The sequence below is a fragment of the Microcaecilia unicolor genome, chromosome 4 (assembly GCF_901765095.1).
Source record: "Microcaecilia unicolor chromosome 4, aMicUni1.1, whole genome shotgun sequence".
NCBI classification, from domain to species: domain Eukaryota; kingdom Metazoa; phylum Chordata; class Amphibia; order Gymnophiona; family Siphonopidae; genus Microcaecilia; species Microcaecilia unicolor.
Genome location: NC_044034.1, coordinates 288,216,085 through 288,233,731, shown reverse-complemented (window position 1 = coordinate 288,233,731; position 17,647 = coordinate 288,216,085). Strand labels below are relative to the sequence as shown.

Genomic DNA, 17,647 nt, shown 5'->3' with positions numbered 1-17,647 from the left:
TAAATGCTAAAAAACATTAAAGAAAAATAAAGGAAGGGGAAACTGGTCCTATACAGTACTTAGATAGAGAAAACAAGAAAGAAGGCAGCAAAAATCTGAACTCAGACATGAGATGAAGGGAGAACAGTGCAGCATGTCCTCACTGCTCCACCGATGAAAGGAGATTGGTCCTGCGTGGCAGCAGCAGATGGGAAGGCACAAACACATACACAGTGTGGTCTTCCAAGTGTATCTGGAAAAGTTGCTGTGACGTTCTCTGCCTGGGCTCCGCTGGATGACGTCACCCATATGTGAGAATATTATGTCCTGCTTATCTTCAGAGAAACTGTCTCTGCACCGGATAAAATACAATACAATTTATGTTTTAGCTGAAATAAAAATTCAATAAAAACAGTTTTAAAAAAATGATTACTTTATAAGAACTAGAGGTACCTGGTTCAGACTCTGGAAGGTGACTGTTAAAGAGTATCAAGATTACTCCACAAACATGACCACTATGGGAGGGTGGCAAAAAGGAAGCCACAACTGAAGGAAAGCCAAACGATATACCATACAGCATAAGCAAAGAAACACTTAGCAGACATTGCAAATGTGTGGGAGAAGGTTTTGTGGTCTGATGGGACCAAAGAGGTACTATTTCTTTTTTAAGTGCTAAGCAATATGTGGGGTAAAACAAATTCAACTTCAATTTGATATACCGCAAATTTTCAAAGAGAATTCTAAGCAGTGTACAATATATAAACTAATTGGGGGAGAAAAAGGGGAACAGAACAGTGTAACATAACACTACACAGAGTACAAGAGGGCAGTGGGAGGAGGGGAGATTACAAAGCGAAAAAACCCAGAAAAATAGAAGAAGGAAAGCACAATAAGAGACTTGGAGCTGTCTCATTCAGAAGCCAGAGATCAAAAGAGGAGAAAAAAAAGCCAAAAGGTAAAGATCAGGTAGGCGGAAAATCCAAGGAGAAGTAGTAGGGCTTCAACTGGAACTTAAGGTGTTGAAAGACCTCTCAAGACGTAGATTTTTTTTTTTTTTTTGGGGGGGGGCATTCCACAATGTGGAGGAAGCCACACTGAAACAGGAACACGAGAGTGCTAACAGGCCCTGGTTAGTAAACCGAAGGGATCATACGGGGCCATAAGGAACCAAAAAATAGCTAAAAAGGAAGGTAAACTGGAAGACTGAATCTAATGTGATAAAACATTAATCTTAAAAATAATCCTATAGGCAACAGGAAGCATGTGGTCAGCGATGAGAAGAGTAAAGTGATTATATTTCTTTTGATTATAAAGGAGTTTTACTACAGTATTCTGAACTAATTGCAACTGATGTATCTGATATGCAGGTAAACCTATGAGGATAGAATTGCAATAGTCAAGCTTAGGCAATATAAGCAAGTGAAGGAAAATACAGAGAGAACTAAGATCTAAGAATGGGCGATTGGAGCGGAAGCGTCTGAATGTGAGGAAAGAGGAGGAAATCATTCTTGAGATATGAGAATGAAAGGCGAGTTGTCCAATGTGACTTCCAAGATTCTAGTTGATGAAGCTATGCAGAGGGAGTAAGGAAGGGGAAAAGAAGAAGAGAAATGAAGAGATTAGGGGACTATAAGAGAGGCAGAAGAGAGTACAGTGTGGACCAACTGCAGAGGGGAAGGGGGAAGAACAGATTGACAGGACTTTGAGTATATATTTATCTTTTGATTTGGCCACACGAGTCTTCCCTATGTCCATAATACTTGCCCTGTACTTGACATTTAGATGTGGACTGATCAGTCACACTCACAATTCTTTTGATGTGTGTGATGGAGGGCAGGCTCGTAAGTTCAGCACCCCCAATCATTTTCAAAAGTTGGCTCCTTTGCTTTAATGTGCTTTGAATTGTATTTTTTAGACAGTAGAATGTGAAAAATCCACAAGGGTGGGAATACATTTACAAGACACTTAACATAAAGCATTTGTAGGGTGCAAAAGAGGGAGATGAGAGAGATCAAATAAAGTCTATGGTGACACAGGAGACAGGGCAGCTGAACCACTGGTGACACAATAGGCAGGGGGAAGGGAAAAGAGGTTCTTATTTGCCAACATCTAATGTGTTATCACAACCTTTGTTCTGATGCCCTAGTTTCTGATTTAAAAATACTCAGGTTTTAATTGCCTATGAGCTGGGATTAGGTTTTCATGCTTGGAGGCCCACAGGACTACTACAAAAGATGAAACTGTTCAAGTGACATACTGTGTATTTTCTATATTACTTAAGCAGCCTGTATAGATCATTCTTTAGAATTTTAGCACATGAGTTTTGTGTTTAGAGCTATGTACTTCTTACATTTCTACACATTTGTACAATAAACGTATGTATTCATTAAAGCTACAGGTTCTGCTTTTAACTCCTACTTTGAGTTCAAGCTTCAGATGTTCATACTGTGTTCATGCTTAACCTGTATCACTGGGTTGCCTCCATGGCAGGGGCGTAGATACGGGTGGGCCTGGGTGGGCCCAGGCCCACCCAATTTCAGCTCTGGCCCGCCCACTCCCATTGCTCCCATTGCCGGCCACGGCTGCTTTTCCTGTCTCTTACATCACTGCCCCTGGAGCGAAGCAGGGGCAGTGACGTAAGAGATGGGAGGAGCCTGCAGAGCCAGCAGCCAATGCTTCGAGGCTGCCTGCGGTGCCGCGCTTTTTTTTTAAAACATTTTTTCTCGTCTTTAGCGTTGGTGGCGGCGCTCAGCTCAATCAGCTGAGCGCTTCTTCTTTTTGTAGCTGGGGCTGGCTGGCCTGAATCGGGTGGGCCTGAATCGGGAGAGGGAAAACGGATGGCAGGATGGGGACTGGGGAGAAAGAGGGAAAACGGAAGGATGGGGAGAGAAAGAGGGAAAACAGATAGGAGGATGGCAGAGAAAGAGGGAAAACAGACGGAAGGAAGGGGAGAGAAAGAGGGAAAACAGATGGAAGGATGGCAGAGAAAGAGGGAAAACAGACGGAAGGAAGGGGAGAGAAAGAGGGAAAACAGATGGAAGGATGGCAGAGAAAGAGGGAAAACGGAAGGATGGGGAGAGAAAGAGGGAAAACAGACGGAAGGATGGCAGAGAAAGAGGGAATACAGATGGAAGGATGGCAGAGAAAGAGGGAAAATGGAAGGATTGGAAGAGAAAGAGGGAAAACAGACAGAAGGATGGGGAGAGAAAGAGGGAAAACAGACGGAAGGATGGCAGAGAAAGTGGGAAAACGGATGGAAGGATGGCAGAGAAAGAGGGAAAACGGATGGATAGGGAGAGAGAAACTGGATGGAAGGATGGGGAGAGAAAGAGGGGAGATGGATGAAAGGATGCAGAGAGAAAGGGGAGAGACTGGAAGGATGTGGAGAGAGAAGGGACACTGAACAGAAAAGGGTAGAGAGATAGACACTGGTTAGAAGGAGGGAGAGAGAGACATTAGATGGAAGGATCAGGAGAGAGGGTAGATGGGTGGAAGGATGGGGAGAGAAAGTGAATGATACATACCTGTAGCAGGTGTTCTCCGAGGACAGCAGGCTGATTGTTCTCACGACTGGGTGACGTCCGCGGCAGCCCCCACCAACCGGAAAAGGCTTCGCGGGACGGTCGGCACGCAGGGCACGCCCACCGCGCATGCGCGGCCGTCTTCCCGCCCGTGCGCGACCGCTCCCGCCAGTTGAATGACAAGCAATAAATATGAAACACAACTCCAAAGGGGAGGAGGGAGGGTAGGTGAGAACAATCAGCCTGCTGTCCTCGGAGAACACCTGCTACAGGTATGTATCATTCACTTTCTCCGAGGACAAGCAGGCTGCTTGTTCTCACGACTGGGGTATCCCTAGCTTTCAGGCTCACTCAAAACAAGAACCCAGGTCAATTGAACCTCGCAACGGCGAGGGTACAACAGAAATTGACCTACGAAGAACAACTAACTGAGAGTGCAGCCTGACCAGAATAAATTCGGGTCCTGGAGGGTGGAGTTGGATTTACACCCCAAACAGATTCTGCAGCACCGACTGCCCGAACCGACTGTCGCGTCGGGTATCCTGCTGGAGGCAGTAATGTGATGTGAATGTGTGGACAGATGACCACGTCGCAGCCTTGCAAATCTCTTCAATAGTGGCTGACTTCAAGTGGGCCACTGACGCTGCCATGGCTCTGACACTATGAGCCGTGACATGACCCTCAAGAGCCAGCCCAGCCTGGGCGTAAGTGAAGGAAATGCAATCTGCTAGCCAATTGGAGATGGTGCGTTTCCCGACAGCGACCCCTAGCCTGTTAGGGTCGAAAGAAACAAACAATTGGGCGGACTGTCTGTGGGGCTGTGTCCGCTCCAAGTAGAAGGCCAATGCTCTCTTGCAGTCCAATGTGTGCAACTGACGTTCAGCAGGGCGGGTATGCGGCCGGGGGAAGAATGTTGGCAAGACAATTGACTGGTTAAGATGGAACTCCGACACCACCTTCGGCAGGAACTTTGGGTGGGTGCGGAGCACTACTCTGTTGTGATGAAATTTGGTATACGGAGCATGAGCTACCAGGGCTTGAAGCTCACTGACCCTACGAGCTGAAGTAACTGCCACCAAGAAAATGACCTTCCAGGTCAAGTACTTCAGATGGCAGGAATTCAGTGGCTCAAAAGGAGGTTTCATCAGCTGGGTGAGGAAGACGTTGAGATCCCATGACACTGTAGGAGGGCTTGATAGGGGGCTTTGACAAAAGCAAGCCTCTCATGAATCGAACGACTAAAGGCTCTCCAGAGATGGCTTTACCTTCCACACGATAATGGTAAGCACTAATCGCACTAAGGTGATTCCTTACTGAGTTGGTCTTGAGGCCAGACTCTGATAAGTGCAGAAGGTATTCAAGCAGGTTCTGTGCAGGGCAAGAACGAGGTTCTAGGGCCTTGCTCTCACACCAAACGACAAACCTCCTCCACTTGAAAGAGTAACACTTTTTAGTGGAATCCTTCCTAGAGGCAAGCAAGACCCGGGAGATACCCTCAGACAGACCCAACGCAGCGAAGTCTACGCCCTCAACATCCAGGCCGTGAGAGCCAGGGATTGAAGGTTGGGGTGCAGCAACACTCCGTCGTTCTGCGAAATGAGAGTCGGAAAACACTCCAATCTCCACGGTTCTTCTGAGGACAACTCCAGAAGAAGAGGGAACCAGATCTGACGGGGCCAAAAGGGCGCTATCAGAATCATGGTGCCGCGGTCTTGCTTGAGCTTCAGTAAGGTCTTCCCCACCAAAGGTATGGGAGGATAAGCATACAGGAGGCCGGTCCCCCAATGAAGGAGAAAGGCATCTGACGCTAGCCTGCCGTGTGTCTGAAGTCTGGAACAGAACAGAGGCAGCTTGTGGTTGGTCTGAGAGGCGAAAAGATCCACTCTCGGAAGATCTTGCGTACCACTCTGGAATGGAGCGACCACTCGTGCGGTTGCATGACTCTGCTCAGTCTGTCGGCCAGACTGTTGTTTACGCCTGCCAGGTACGTGGCTTGGAGGAGCATGCCAAACCGGCACGCCCAAAGTCACATCCCGACGGCTTCCTGACACAGGGGGCGAGATCCGGTGCCCCCCTGCTTGTTGACGTAATACATTGCAACCTGATTGTCTGTCCGAATTTGGATAATTTGGTAGGACAGCCGATCTCTGAAAGCCTTCAGTGCGTTCCAGATCGCTCGGAGCTCCAGGAGGTTGATCTGCAGATCCTTTTCCTGGAGGGACCACAGACCCTGGGTGTGAAGCCCATCGACATGAGCTTCCCACCCCAGGCGAGATGCATCCGTCGTCAGCACTTTCGTGGGCTGCGGAATTTGGAATGGACGTCCCAGGGTCAAATTGGTCCGGATGGTCCACCAGAGCAGTGAAGTGCGGCAACTGGTGGAGAGGCGGATGACATCTTCTAGATCCCCGGTGGCTTGAAACCACTGGGAAGCTAGGGTCCATTGAGCAGATCTCATGTGAAGACGAGCCATGGGAGTCACATGAACTGTGGAGGCCATATGACCCAGAAGTCTCAACATCTGCCGAGCTGTGACCTGCTGAGACGCTCTGGTCTGCGAAGCCAGGGCCAGGAGATTGGTGGCCCTCGCTTCGGGAAGGTAGGCCTGAGCCGTCTGGGCATTCAGCAGAGCTCCTATGAATTCCAGAGACTGTGTTGGCTGGAGATGGGACTTTGGGTAATTTATCACAAACCCCAGCAGCTCCAGAAGTCGAGTAGTGCACTGCATAGACCGGAGGGCTCCCGCCTCCGAGGTGTTCTTGACCAGCCAATCGTCGAGATATGGGAACACGTGCACTCCCAGCTTGCGTAGGTAGGCCGCTACCACCACGAGGCACTTGGTAAACACTCGTGGAGCAGAGGCGAGCCCAAAGGGCAGCACACAATACTGAAAGTGCCGTGCGCCCAGGCGGAATCTGAGATACTGTCTGTGAGCTGGCAGTATCGGTATGTGAGTATATGCGTCCTTTAAATCCAGGGAACATAGCCAGTCGTTTTTCTGAATCATTGGCAGAAGGGTGCCCAAGGAAAGCATCCTGAACTTTTCTTTGACCAGGAATTTGTTCAGGCCTCTCAGGTCTAGGATGGGACGCATCCCCCCTGTTTTCTTTTCCACAAGGAAGTACCTGGAATAGAATCCCTGCCCTTCCTGCCCGGGTGGTACGGGCTCGACCGCATTGGCGCTGAGAAGGGCGGAGAGTTCCTCTGCAAGTACCTGCTTGTGATGGGAGCTGAAAGATTGAGCTCCCGGAGGACAATTTGGAGGCAGGGAGGCCAAATTCAGGGCGTATCCGCACCGCACTATTTGGAGAACCCACTGGTCGGAGGTTATGAGAGGCCACCTTTGGTGAAAAAAACTTAACCTCCTCCCGACCGGCAGATCGTCCGGTACGGACACTTTGAGGGCGGCTATGTTCCCGAGGATCCAGTCAAAAGCCCGTCCCCGGCTTTTGCTGTGGAGGCGCAGGGGGCTGCTTAGGTGCACGCTGTTGACGAGAACGAGCGCGCTGGGGCTGTCCCTGTGCCTGGCGAGGCCTTCGGGCCGGCTGGTTGTACCTACGCTTTGCAAAAGAATAGGGCGCAGCATGCCGGGCCCGGGAAAAACGTCCACCTGCTGAGGTGGATGCTGAAGGCGCCCGGTGGGAGAGCTTGTCGAGGGCGGTTTCCCGCTGATGCAGTTGGTCCACCAGCTGCTCGACCTTCTCACCAAAAATGTTATCCCCCCGGCAAGGGACGTCGGCCAGTCTCTGCTGGGTGCGGTTGTCCAGGTCAGAGGCACGCAGCCATGAGAGCCTGCGCATCACTATACCTTGGGCCGCAGCACGAGATGCCACGTCACAGGTGTCATAGATACCCCTGGACAGGAACTTTCTGCACGCCTTCAGCTGCCTGACCACCTCCTGATAAGGCCTGGACTGCTCCGGCGGGAGCTTATCGACCAGGTCCGCCAGTTGTTGCACATTAGTCCGCATGTGGATGCTCATATAGAGCAGGTATGACTGGATGCGGGTCACGAGCATGGAGGATTGGTAGGCCTTCCTCCCAAACGAGTCCAGAGTGCGAGACTCCCGCCCCGGGGGCGCCGAGGCGGTATCCCTCGAACTCCGTGCCCTCTTGAGAGCAGAATCCACGACCGCCGAGTCATGGGGCAGTTGGGGCCGCATTAACTCTGGGTCAGAGTGGATCCTGTACTGGGACTCTGCTTTCTTGGGAATGGTGGGGTTAGTTAACGGTCGCACCCAGTTCCGAAGCAGTGTCTCCTTGAGGACATTGTGCAGCGGCACCGTGGAGGACTCTCTAGGTGGTGATGGATAGTCGAGGACCTCGAGCATCTCGGCCCTCGGCTCTTCCACAGAGACCACGGGAAAGGGAATGCTAATAGACATATCCCGCACAAAGGAGGCAAAGGAGAGACTCTCAGGAGGTGAGAGCTTCCTCTCCGGTGAAGGCGTGGGGTCCGAGGGAAGGCCCGTAGACTCCTCTGAGGAGAAATATCTAGGGTCCTCCTCTTCCCCCCACGAGGCCTCATCCTCGGTATCGGACATAAGCTCATGTAGCTGAGTCCTGAACCGGGCCCGGCTCGACGTCGAGGCACCGAGGTCTCGGTGTCGTCGAGCGGTGGACTCCCGCGTCGGCAGGGGACGGAGCTCCCTCCATCGACGTCGACGGGGACTCCACCTGCGTGGCGGTCGAGACCGGCGCCGCAAGCGGCGGCGGTGTCGACGGCCCCGGCGCCGGGCTAGAGCTCGCCGGTGCCACAGACATCGGTGCCGAGGGCGCAAGCACCCCCGGCGCCGGCACAGCCTGGCAAATCAGCCCTTCCAGGAAGGATGGCTCTGAGGCACTCGTCCAGGCCCGCTGCCGGGAAAGGCGGTGGGGCCGGTAGGGGTGTCGGTGCCAGAAGCTGATGGGGGCCAGGAGACGGCACCGAGGTGCCGGAACCCTGACGCGTCGGTACCTCCACAACCGACGGGGACCTCTCCTCTCGGCGATGACGCTTCGGCGTCACCTCCTCTCCGATGTCCGGATGCACCGAGGGCGACCGGTGACGACGCTTCTTGTCCTTCTTTCGATGTGCGTCACCGGCGCCGGGAGGTATGGAGGAGGAGGAGGACGATCCCCCTCGGTCTCGAGGAGCCGGGTCAGACAGGGTTCGGTCCCGTGGACCACGGGCTGAGGGAGTGACCGGGGCCGACTGCCCACGCGGCTGCTCACCTCCACCCTCGCCGGCGGACCGGCGGGCCAACGGGACCTGTTCTCCTGGGGTCGATGCCATCGGTGCCGATGTCTCGGGCATCGATACCGGTACCGAAGGACCGGGCGTCGATACCGATGCCGTCGAGGTCGACGTCGAGGGGCCGGCGCAAGTTCCAAAAAGACGGTCCCGCAGAACTTGCCTCGCAACTTGAGTCCGTTTCCGGAGACCGAGACACAGGGAACACGACTTGATATTGTGCTCCGGCCCGAGGCACTGGAGGCACCAAGCGTGGGTGTCGGTCTGCGAGATCGGCCGGCCGCAGCGACCACACTTTTTAAATCCACTCGGGACCTTCGAGGACATCGACGGAAAAATCGCGTTGGCGAAGTCAAAGTCGTCAATGGTGGCGAAAATCACACCTCAAAACGAGGGAAAAAGGGAGCGCGTGCTCCACACGCTCAGGTTTTTTTTTTTTTTTTTTTTTTGAAAAAGAAAAAGGAAACCGGCGGTAACAAAAACTAAATAGAAAAAACAACGATCCGCGTAAACGCGATCGACTTTCCGGCGGCTGAAAGCAGAGAGAGCGGCAAAGCACGACTCTCTCCAGACGCGGAAAAAAAGGAACTGGCGGGAGCGGTCGCGCACGGGCGGGAAGACGGCCGCGCATGCGCGGTGGGCATGCCCTGCGTGCCGACAGTCCCGCGAAGCCTTTTCCGGTTGGTGGGGGCTGCCGCGGACGTCACCCAGTCGTGAGAACAAGCAGCCTGCTTGTCCTCGGAGAAAGAGGGATGACGCTGGATGGAAGGGTAGGGAGAAAGAGGTGACACTGGATGGAAGGATGCAGAAAGAAAGAGGGGAGACTACTGGAAGGATGGGGAGAGAGAGGGGAGACACTGGAAGGATGGGGAGAGAAAGAAGAGAGCTGCTGGATGGAAAAGGAGAGTAATGAAAGACTGGAAAATAAGAGGAAGGGGCATGGGGAGAACAAGGGTGAGAAAAAGATGAAAAGCCATAAGTAGATGAAGGAAATTAAAGAATGGATAGTAAGAATTAATTAAATCTGGACAGAGAGAGAGAGAGAGAGGCAGAAAAATATTGAAGAAAACAAAGAAAAAGAAGAGAAAAATGACAAATGGCCAGGAAACCCTGGCAGAAGAGTTAAACGAAAACGAAGGAAAGCAGAATCTAGAGACTGGGAGCAACACAATGAGAAAAAGTAAATGGCCATACAACAAAGGTAAAGAAAATAATTGTATTTTTAATTTAGGATAAAGTAATATGGTGTTAATAAAGTTTCAGAGACCAATACTTCCTTCCTTAGGTCAGGAGAGGATACCGTAACAGCATTATACTGACCTGAGGCAGGAGGTTTTGGCCTCTGAAAGCTCACTGAAAAGGATGTTAGGCTATTAAATAAATTGTCTGAAATCTGATGCACTGAAAAGCAGCACTTTACCCTGTATGACAAATGTATCTGAGTGTGACTACATTTTGCTGGGGGAGGGGGGTAGAGAGAAATTTTGTGCCCACCCACTTTGGGTTCAGGCCCACCCAAAATTGGCAGTCTGGCTACGCCACTGCTCCATGGTGTTCTAATGAAGCTTGAATCTTATCTGTTAGGTCTGAGTTCATATTTTTACATGTACTATGATACCTGCATGGAGGTATTCATCACAACCCCAATGGAACTGGCTGGCTGCACATTGGCAGTCAGACACTTGACCAAAAGCGATTTAGTAGCATTCGCTTACAGAATGGCAGACACAATGAATGTTGCATCTACTCAATCTTACATTGTAATAGCTTTGATAAAAGGCAACCACAGGAAGGGCCTAGTCAATATAACTCTGCTGAGCTTTGTGCAGTTAGCTCATCATCTCTTCTTCCTTCCAACAGCCAGTCCTATTCCTCAAATGTCCATTATTGACCAATAATGCCCCTCCTACCTAGGAAGTCATCAAAGGAGAACTTGTCATTGTCCCAGATCTGAATGACCAATTTGGGAGGGATTTTAGTCACTCTTTTATCCAGACTCCAGGTGCTTTCCTGTGGGCAGAACAGAAACAGCGATAAGAATTTTGACCTCATGGATGGATAGACACAGTGATAGACAGAAGCAATGAGGAATCTCACAGTACAGATAAAATAGCAGTATTCAGATAGACTCTGCACATCTGGTCATGGGTAGAAACAGCAATGATGAACATAGAAGTAGTAATGAAGACTTTGACCCCATTGACTGGGTGTCTTTATCCTTGGAGCAAACATGGCTGGTATCTTTGCCAGTTTCACCACCTTGTATTGTTTTATTTTATGATATTGTAGGGATGTCCCCATGTATCGCCTTTTGTGTGCTGAGGCCCATGAACCAAACTCTAACTAGGCCAGGAGCCATCTTTTTAGGACAATACTGTCATGGTTGCCTGGATTTTTCTTGCATTTTTACACTGCTTGCCAGCTCAAGGACACTAGCATTACAGAGAGCATCTGCACTTCATCTTTGGGTGTGAAGTTGGTAACAAGACAGATTTACATCAACACAAGTATGAAATAAGGCTTGTGGGCCTCTTTAGTCGGTGCCAGCACTTGCAGGGAGTGTCTGAATCAACTATGGACATCATTGTTCTCCAGGCCTGCATTTTGTTTGCTGGACAGGAGGAATGCATGATCATATTGGGCCAAAACAGATGCCTGAGGACAGTGGACAGAATTCTGGTATCAGACTTGGTGAAAAACAAAGGAGAAGAGTTTTGGTGCGGGACCAGAGCAGACACACAGCTGATAGAGAGGCAGTCTATCTCTCCAGAGCTATCAGCAACTGTTATTTCTCCACTAACCAGTTGTTTACTGGTAGGCTTGCTGTGTTAGTGGTTCGAGCCTAAGGAAAGAATCCATTCTTTCATCCAGAGATCCTGCTACAAAGCAAGTGACTTGTGATGATGAGAAACCTGGGTTCACTCCTGCAGTTTTGGAACAGTTAGTTACTATTTCTAGTCTGCCAAAGGCTGTGTTAGCTCTCATAGGCATGGTTTGTTAGATATATATATATATATATATAGCTATGTGTGTGTGTGTGCGCAGATATCTATTTTTGTGTAAATCTTATTCAGATCTTTAGTGTAATACTAGCAGTAATTAGTTTGTGTGCTTGTTTGCCATTTTGCCAATAATAATAATAATTATTATTATTATTATATAAATACATATATTTCCACTTTGGCATATTTATTCATTGGGTACTATCAGTGTGAAACAAATCCTGTTTGGTGTTCTGTAGTATCATTCCCTAGACACATCATTCCCTAGACACATGAGTCCAGAGAATTCCTTGGCTGGGTGAATTTCTGTCTCTGGCAAAGTATTACTAAGTTCTGTGATTGTCGTTCTTTTGTAACACTTTTCACTACAATATCATGCTGTGTTATATGTAAACTTTATATAATATATATACTGCCTTGCTCTATCAGAATGTGAAAGTCATTTTATAAAAATCAAATAAACAAGCATGAACATAAATATGGATGGTTTATGGTTTATAATGTAACAGAAAACCTAGATGCTTGTCAGTGGTCCACCCCGGGTGCATGCCGCTGGGGGGGGGGGTGCCACGCACCGGTCAGCGTCGTTTGTTTCCATGCTCCCTCTGCCCCGGAACAGGAAGTAACCTGTTCCGGGGCAGAGGGAGCATGGAAACGAACGACGCTGACCAGCGCGTGGCACCCCCCCCCCAGCGGCGTGCACCCGGGGGGGTTCTTTCGCTGGGGTGGGGTAGTGTCCTTTCGATGGGGAGGGTCGCACTGCGCACCGGGGGGGGGGGGGGGGCGCTGCACCCAGGGGGGCGGGGTGCATCAGCGATCCGCCCCGGGAGTCAGCCCCTCTAGGAACGCCACTGATGCTTGTCATGTCTTACCAGGTGGATGTCAAAATATTTCATCATCTTAACTTCAAAGGTCCAGAGTATGTGGGTTGTGTCTATCAACCACAGGAAGGAGAGAGAAAAAAATAGTTCTGTGCTCTTAAGGGCACTGTTGGCCTTAGCTAATCAGTATTTCAACTAGCACAGCAATAGATTATGTGCTATTCCTTCCCATTGAGGAGTTATACTTAATGTACCCATGTCCATATATTGCACTCAATTTGGAAAGAGTAACCTGCTGGAAAAAAATGAATCTCAGAAGAAACTTGATGGTGTATAACTAGAAGTAAAAAGAATAACATTAGAGAGAGTAGAATGGTTCAGTAACCATTTATATGCTAAGGTGGACCTCTGGACTGGTCTAGTGGGAATAAAGGAAATAAAATAGCAAGAAAGATCGAATTATCTAATTTCTCTTTCCTTTGCATCCTCACCAGACCAGGCCAAAACCTGTGAGAAGTAGCAAAGCAATTCCCAAGGTGGGTGGGACTCAGATCTCTGGAGTCAGTATCACTTTGCAAATGCAAAAAAGGAATGATTAAATCGCTGGTCTGCAGTTGCTAAACAGAGGCATTGCTCACAACTCAGCTCATGAGGTCGAACACCTCTGGCAGAATGTTTTGCAACCTTAGATCATCTCCTTATGAAATCAAATACACATTCTTATGAAGCATTATCTCAACTACTGGGCAATAGACAAAATAGAAATCAGTTCACTTTTCCCAAAAGCTGCACAGAGAAAAACCTATCTACCCAACCCTGGGAATTCTTTGGTCACTTTAATGTACTTCTAAAGCACACAATAAAACATGGAGCAAAGTAAAGATTGGATTTATCTGAAATCAGGACAGTACCTCTGGAAGCAAGGACAGAATAGTTTTGAATGAAAAACCTGGTTCTGGGAACCACAGAAGGGAGTCTGTGCGTGTTAGCATTTAAAGAACTCTTGAATGAAAAATAAAAATCAGAATGAACTACTTAAGGGTGAGAATCTTCAAAGAGAGCAGTATATGACACGCTGGCTGCATTCAGCAGTTTTTTCCAGCTGCCATCTTCTGGAGAGCGCCCTTTACTTTGAAGTAGAGATTGTGCTGTTTTTTTTTATTTATCCATTTCTATTATTAAACAAGCAATTAAACCACTTGTATAGAAAAGTTTGGTTACTTTAAAAGATATACGTTTAAGAAATAATGAAAGAAAAGAAAAATAATTTCTATTAACCTTACTCAAGTCCACAATTTGAGTCCAAGATTCCTAAACCGTGGAGATCAAGGCAGTTATAGATACATTTATATCAAACGTGGCTAAATCCTATTTTAGAAGACAAGAGCTAATACTGGGTAAATCATTCCCCAGAATTTCATTTAGATGTTATAAAAGCTGCCTGCTGGGAGGGTTCATATAAACATATTTAATTGAATGGTGTCTGATCACACATTTACATGGATAACTGAGGAAAAATGTCATTCCTATCTGAAGCACTTCTGATTTCATTTGGAGGAATTGCTGACGTCTTTTCTGTGTGTCCCTTGAGACATTTGGAAAGATTTGGATTTTTAAACCCTTAAAGGTTTTGTCCTTATTTTTAAAAAACATTCTCAATATCCAAATTTTATCTGGTGCCAGCACTACTGTGGCTACAAAGGTAGCTGCTGTACCTTGTTCTGTATCCAAAGTTTCCAATAAGGTAGAAACATCTAACGCCTGCTTATCCTGTTTGTTGGTTTTCATCTGACTTAGTGGGAAGATAAAACAATTGCGAGAAGGGGGGAATACCTTCCCCAACCCCCAAAATTTCTTTAATGTAGTTTTTTTAACATTTCCCAAGGGGAGACAGCCAGTTGTTGAGGAAAGTTTATATAAAATCGAAGATTATTACTTCTAGAGTAAATTTCAAGTGTTTCTGTCTTCCTCCTCAGATTCGTTAAATCTTTAACAATATTACTTTGAAGGAATTGCATTTGCTGAAGCTCTTTTTCTTGCTTTTGAAAATATTGATTCATGGATTTTAATCCATCATCTATCTCTTTTATCTTCCCTTCTAAAACTGTCATTTCTTTACTTATTTTTTGTACCTGGGGACACAGTACTTTGCCTAAGTCATCAATTAAACACCACAAATTATCCAAAGTCACTTCAGGAGGTTTAGATAATAAAGCTGGAAATTGAGTGTTCAGTACCTCAACACAGTGAGTAGGATGTTCTCCTGTTGTGCTCGCAGCTTTTAACTCCCTCAGCGTTGAAAATGCCGCTTCCACACTTATTGGAGGAGTTTGTAATTCTAAACTCCTCGAAACTCCCTCTGGATCACAATCTGCCTCCCGTCGCACTGCTTCTGAGGCTCCTGCCACACACAGGGCTGAGGACGCCGCCATCGGGGAACAGCTTCCATGCCACTGTGGGGAAGGGGCTCTTACATCGGGGCTAAGAGAGACTTCCAGCCCATAGTTCTGCCCAGGTCCTCCATCCACCCCAGGCTGAACAAGCAGGCCGCTCACCAACGACTCAAGGTTTGGAGTTCGCTGCAAAAAAGCTTTGATGGAGCCAAGTTGAACCGGAAGGTTCTGCCGCTGGGAGGCTGTGGTAGTGGCTCGGCCTCTTCTCTTCGGCATGTCAGGTAACAGCAGGAGCTCCCACACACGTCTGACTCAATCGGCGGCCATCTTTGATTCTCCCAAAATCGATTGTGCTGGCTTTTTATCTGCCCTGGTTGGCTCCCAGTTGTGTATGGTGGAAGCTACTGAATACACCATTTAGTTATTTTGGTGATGAAGATCACAGTATAGCCCCTGATGCAGCCCCTTTGGGTGAAACACGGCCTGTGTCGGGCATTCTATTAGATTGAAATTCTTCAATAAAGATTTGTTCAGATTTACCAATGATCTGCTTTGTTTGTTTCCACATTGGAGTTTGCGGATCGTCTGCCTTGTTGTTTTTTGGGTCCTTCTATGCAGGGACACAGATTAGTGCTGGGAAGGGCTCAAAGCGGAGTCTGAAGGTGCTGACAAAGCAGGTCACCCAGGATTTCTTTTTTTTTTTTACTCTCCCTATCACTTCCTTAGAGATCCTAAGTACTTGTACTTTGGAAAGCTTCATTTGTGAAGAGGGGCAGACAGCAAGCTATTCCCACTATTGCTTCCATAGCTGGGAAGGAGGAGGAGAGAGGAGCCCTGACATGCAGGTGACATCACCTGCTAAAATATTAACTCAGTAGAGAAGTGGAGTTGTGCATGTTGTGCCATGCCTGAGGGTGGATATGTAGCATTCATGACCATTCCCATTTCTCTATCAGAGTGAGATAAAGGACTCATCATTTACTTGTGTCTATGCAAAGCATCAAGAAAAAGGCTGAAGCAATAGCTCCTTCATGGGGAACCATGCCAAGTCTAACTCCACATACACTGCCCAGAGCACAGCTCAATTTTGGGAACTTCTCCAGCTTCGTTTTTGGCTAGGTGCTAAACATAAGAACGTAAGAATAGCCATACTAGGTAAGACCAATGGTCCATCTAGCCCAGTATCCTGTTTTCCAATGCTGGCCAATCCAGGTCACAAGTACCTGACAGAAACCCAAATAGTAGCAAGAATCCATGCTACCAATCCCACAGCAAGCAGTGGCTTCCCCATGTCTGTCTCAATAGCAGACTATGGACATTTCCTCCAGGATCTTGTTCAAACTTTTTAAAACCAGATATGTTAACCGCTGTTTCCACATACTCTGGCAACAAGTTCCAGAGCTTATCTATTCATTGAGTGAAAAAATATTTCCTCCAATTTGTAACTTCATTGAGTGTCCCTTAGTATTCGTACTTTTCTAAAGATTAAAAAGTAGTTCACTTCTTCTCATTCTACACTACTCAGGATTTTGTAGACCTCAGCTGTCCTCCTCAGCTGTCTTTTTTCCAAGCTGAAGCACCCTAACCTCTTTAGCCTTTCCTCATATGAGACAAGTTCCATCCCCTTTACCATTTTGGTTACTCTTCTTTGAACCTTTTCTAATTCCACTATATCTTTCTTGAGATACAGAGACCAGAACTGAACACAGTACTCAAGGTGAGGTCAAACTATGAAATAATACAGAGACATTATAGTATTCCAGATCTTATTTATCATCCCTTTCGTAATAATTCCTAGCATCCTGTTTGTTTTTTTGGCCACTGCTACACACTGGGCAAATGTTTTCAGCGTATTGTCTACAACGACACCTAGATCTTTTTCTTAGGTGCTGGCTCAGAAGGTAGACCCTAACATCAGGTAACTATGACTTGGGTTATTCTTCCCAATGTGCATCCCTTTGCATTTGTCCACCTTAAATTTCATCTGTCATTTGAATGCCCTCTGTTTTCTGTCCAAAAACCTATTCCTAATCCACAACAGAACATTGCCTTCTATCCCATGACTCTAATTGTCTCAGGATTCTCTCATGAGGAACTTTGTCAAAGCTTTCTGAAAATCTAGATACACTACATCAACCACCTCACGTTTATTGACATGTTTATTCACACCTTCAAAGAAATGAAGCAAATTGGTAAGGCAAGACTTCCCTTGGCTGAATCCATGCTGACTCTGCTCATTAAACCATGTTTATCTATGTGTTCTGTAATTTTATTCTTTATAATATTTTCCATTATTTGGCACTGACATCAGACGCACTGGTCTAATTTCCTGGATCACCCCTGGAACCCTTTTTAAGAATCAGTGTTATATTGGCCACCCTCCAATCTTCAGGTACTACAGATGATTTTAATGACAGGTTATAGATTATCAACAGCAGCTCAGCAATTTCATGTTTACATACATGCCATCTGGTCCAGGTGATTTACTACTCTTTAATTGGTTGATTGGCTCAGTACGTCTTCCAGGTTCTTTCAGTTCCTCTGCATCATCAGCCTTGAAAACTGTTTCTGGTACAGGTAGATCTCTTACATCTTCTGTAAAGTCCAAAGCAAACAATTCATTCACACTTTCCATTATGGCCTCCACCCGTTTGCCTATGGAAAAAGAACCAGTGGAGGGAGGGGGGTTTCCCTCTAT

General features: G+C 47.5%; 1 protein-coding gene across 1 annotated transcript in view; it reads right to left on the bottom strand.

The window, feature by feature from the left end:
• The window catches only part of FER1L5 (fer-1 like family member 5), a 382,389-nt gene that overhangs the window by 13,709 nt on the left and 351,033 nt on the right, over positions 1-17,647 (bottom strand). Inside the window, 1 exon segment of the mRNA XM_030202486.1 lies at positions 10,644-10,743. Within this exon segment, the coding sequence (XP_030058346.1) occupies positions 10,644-10,743 (100 nt within the window).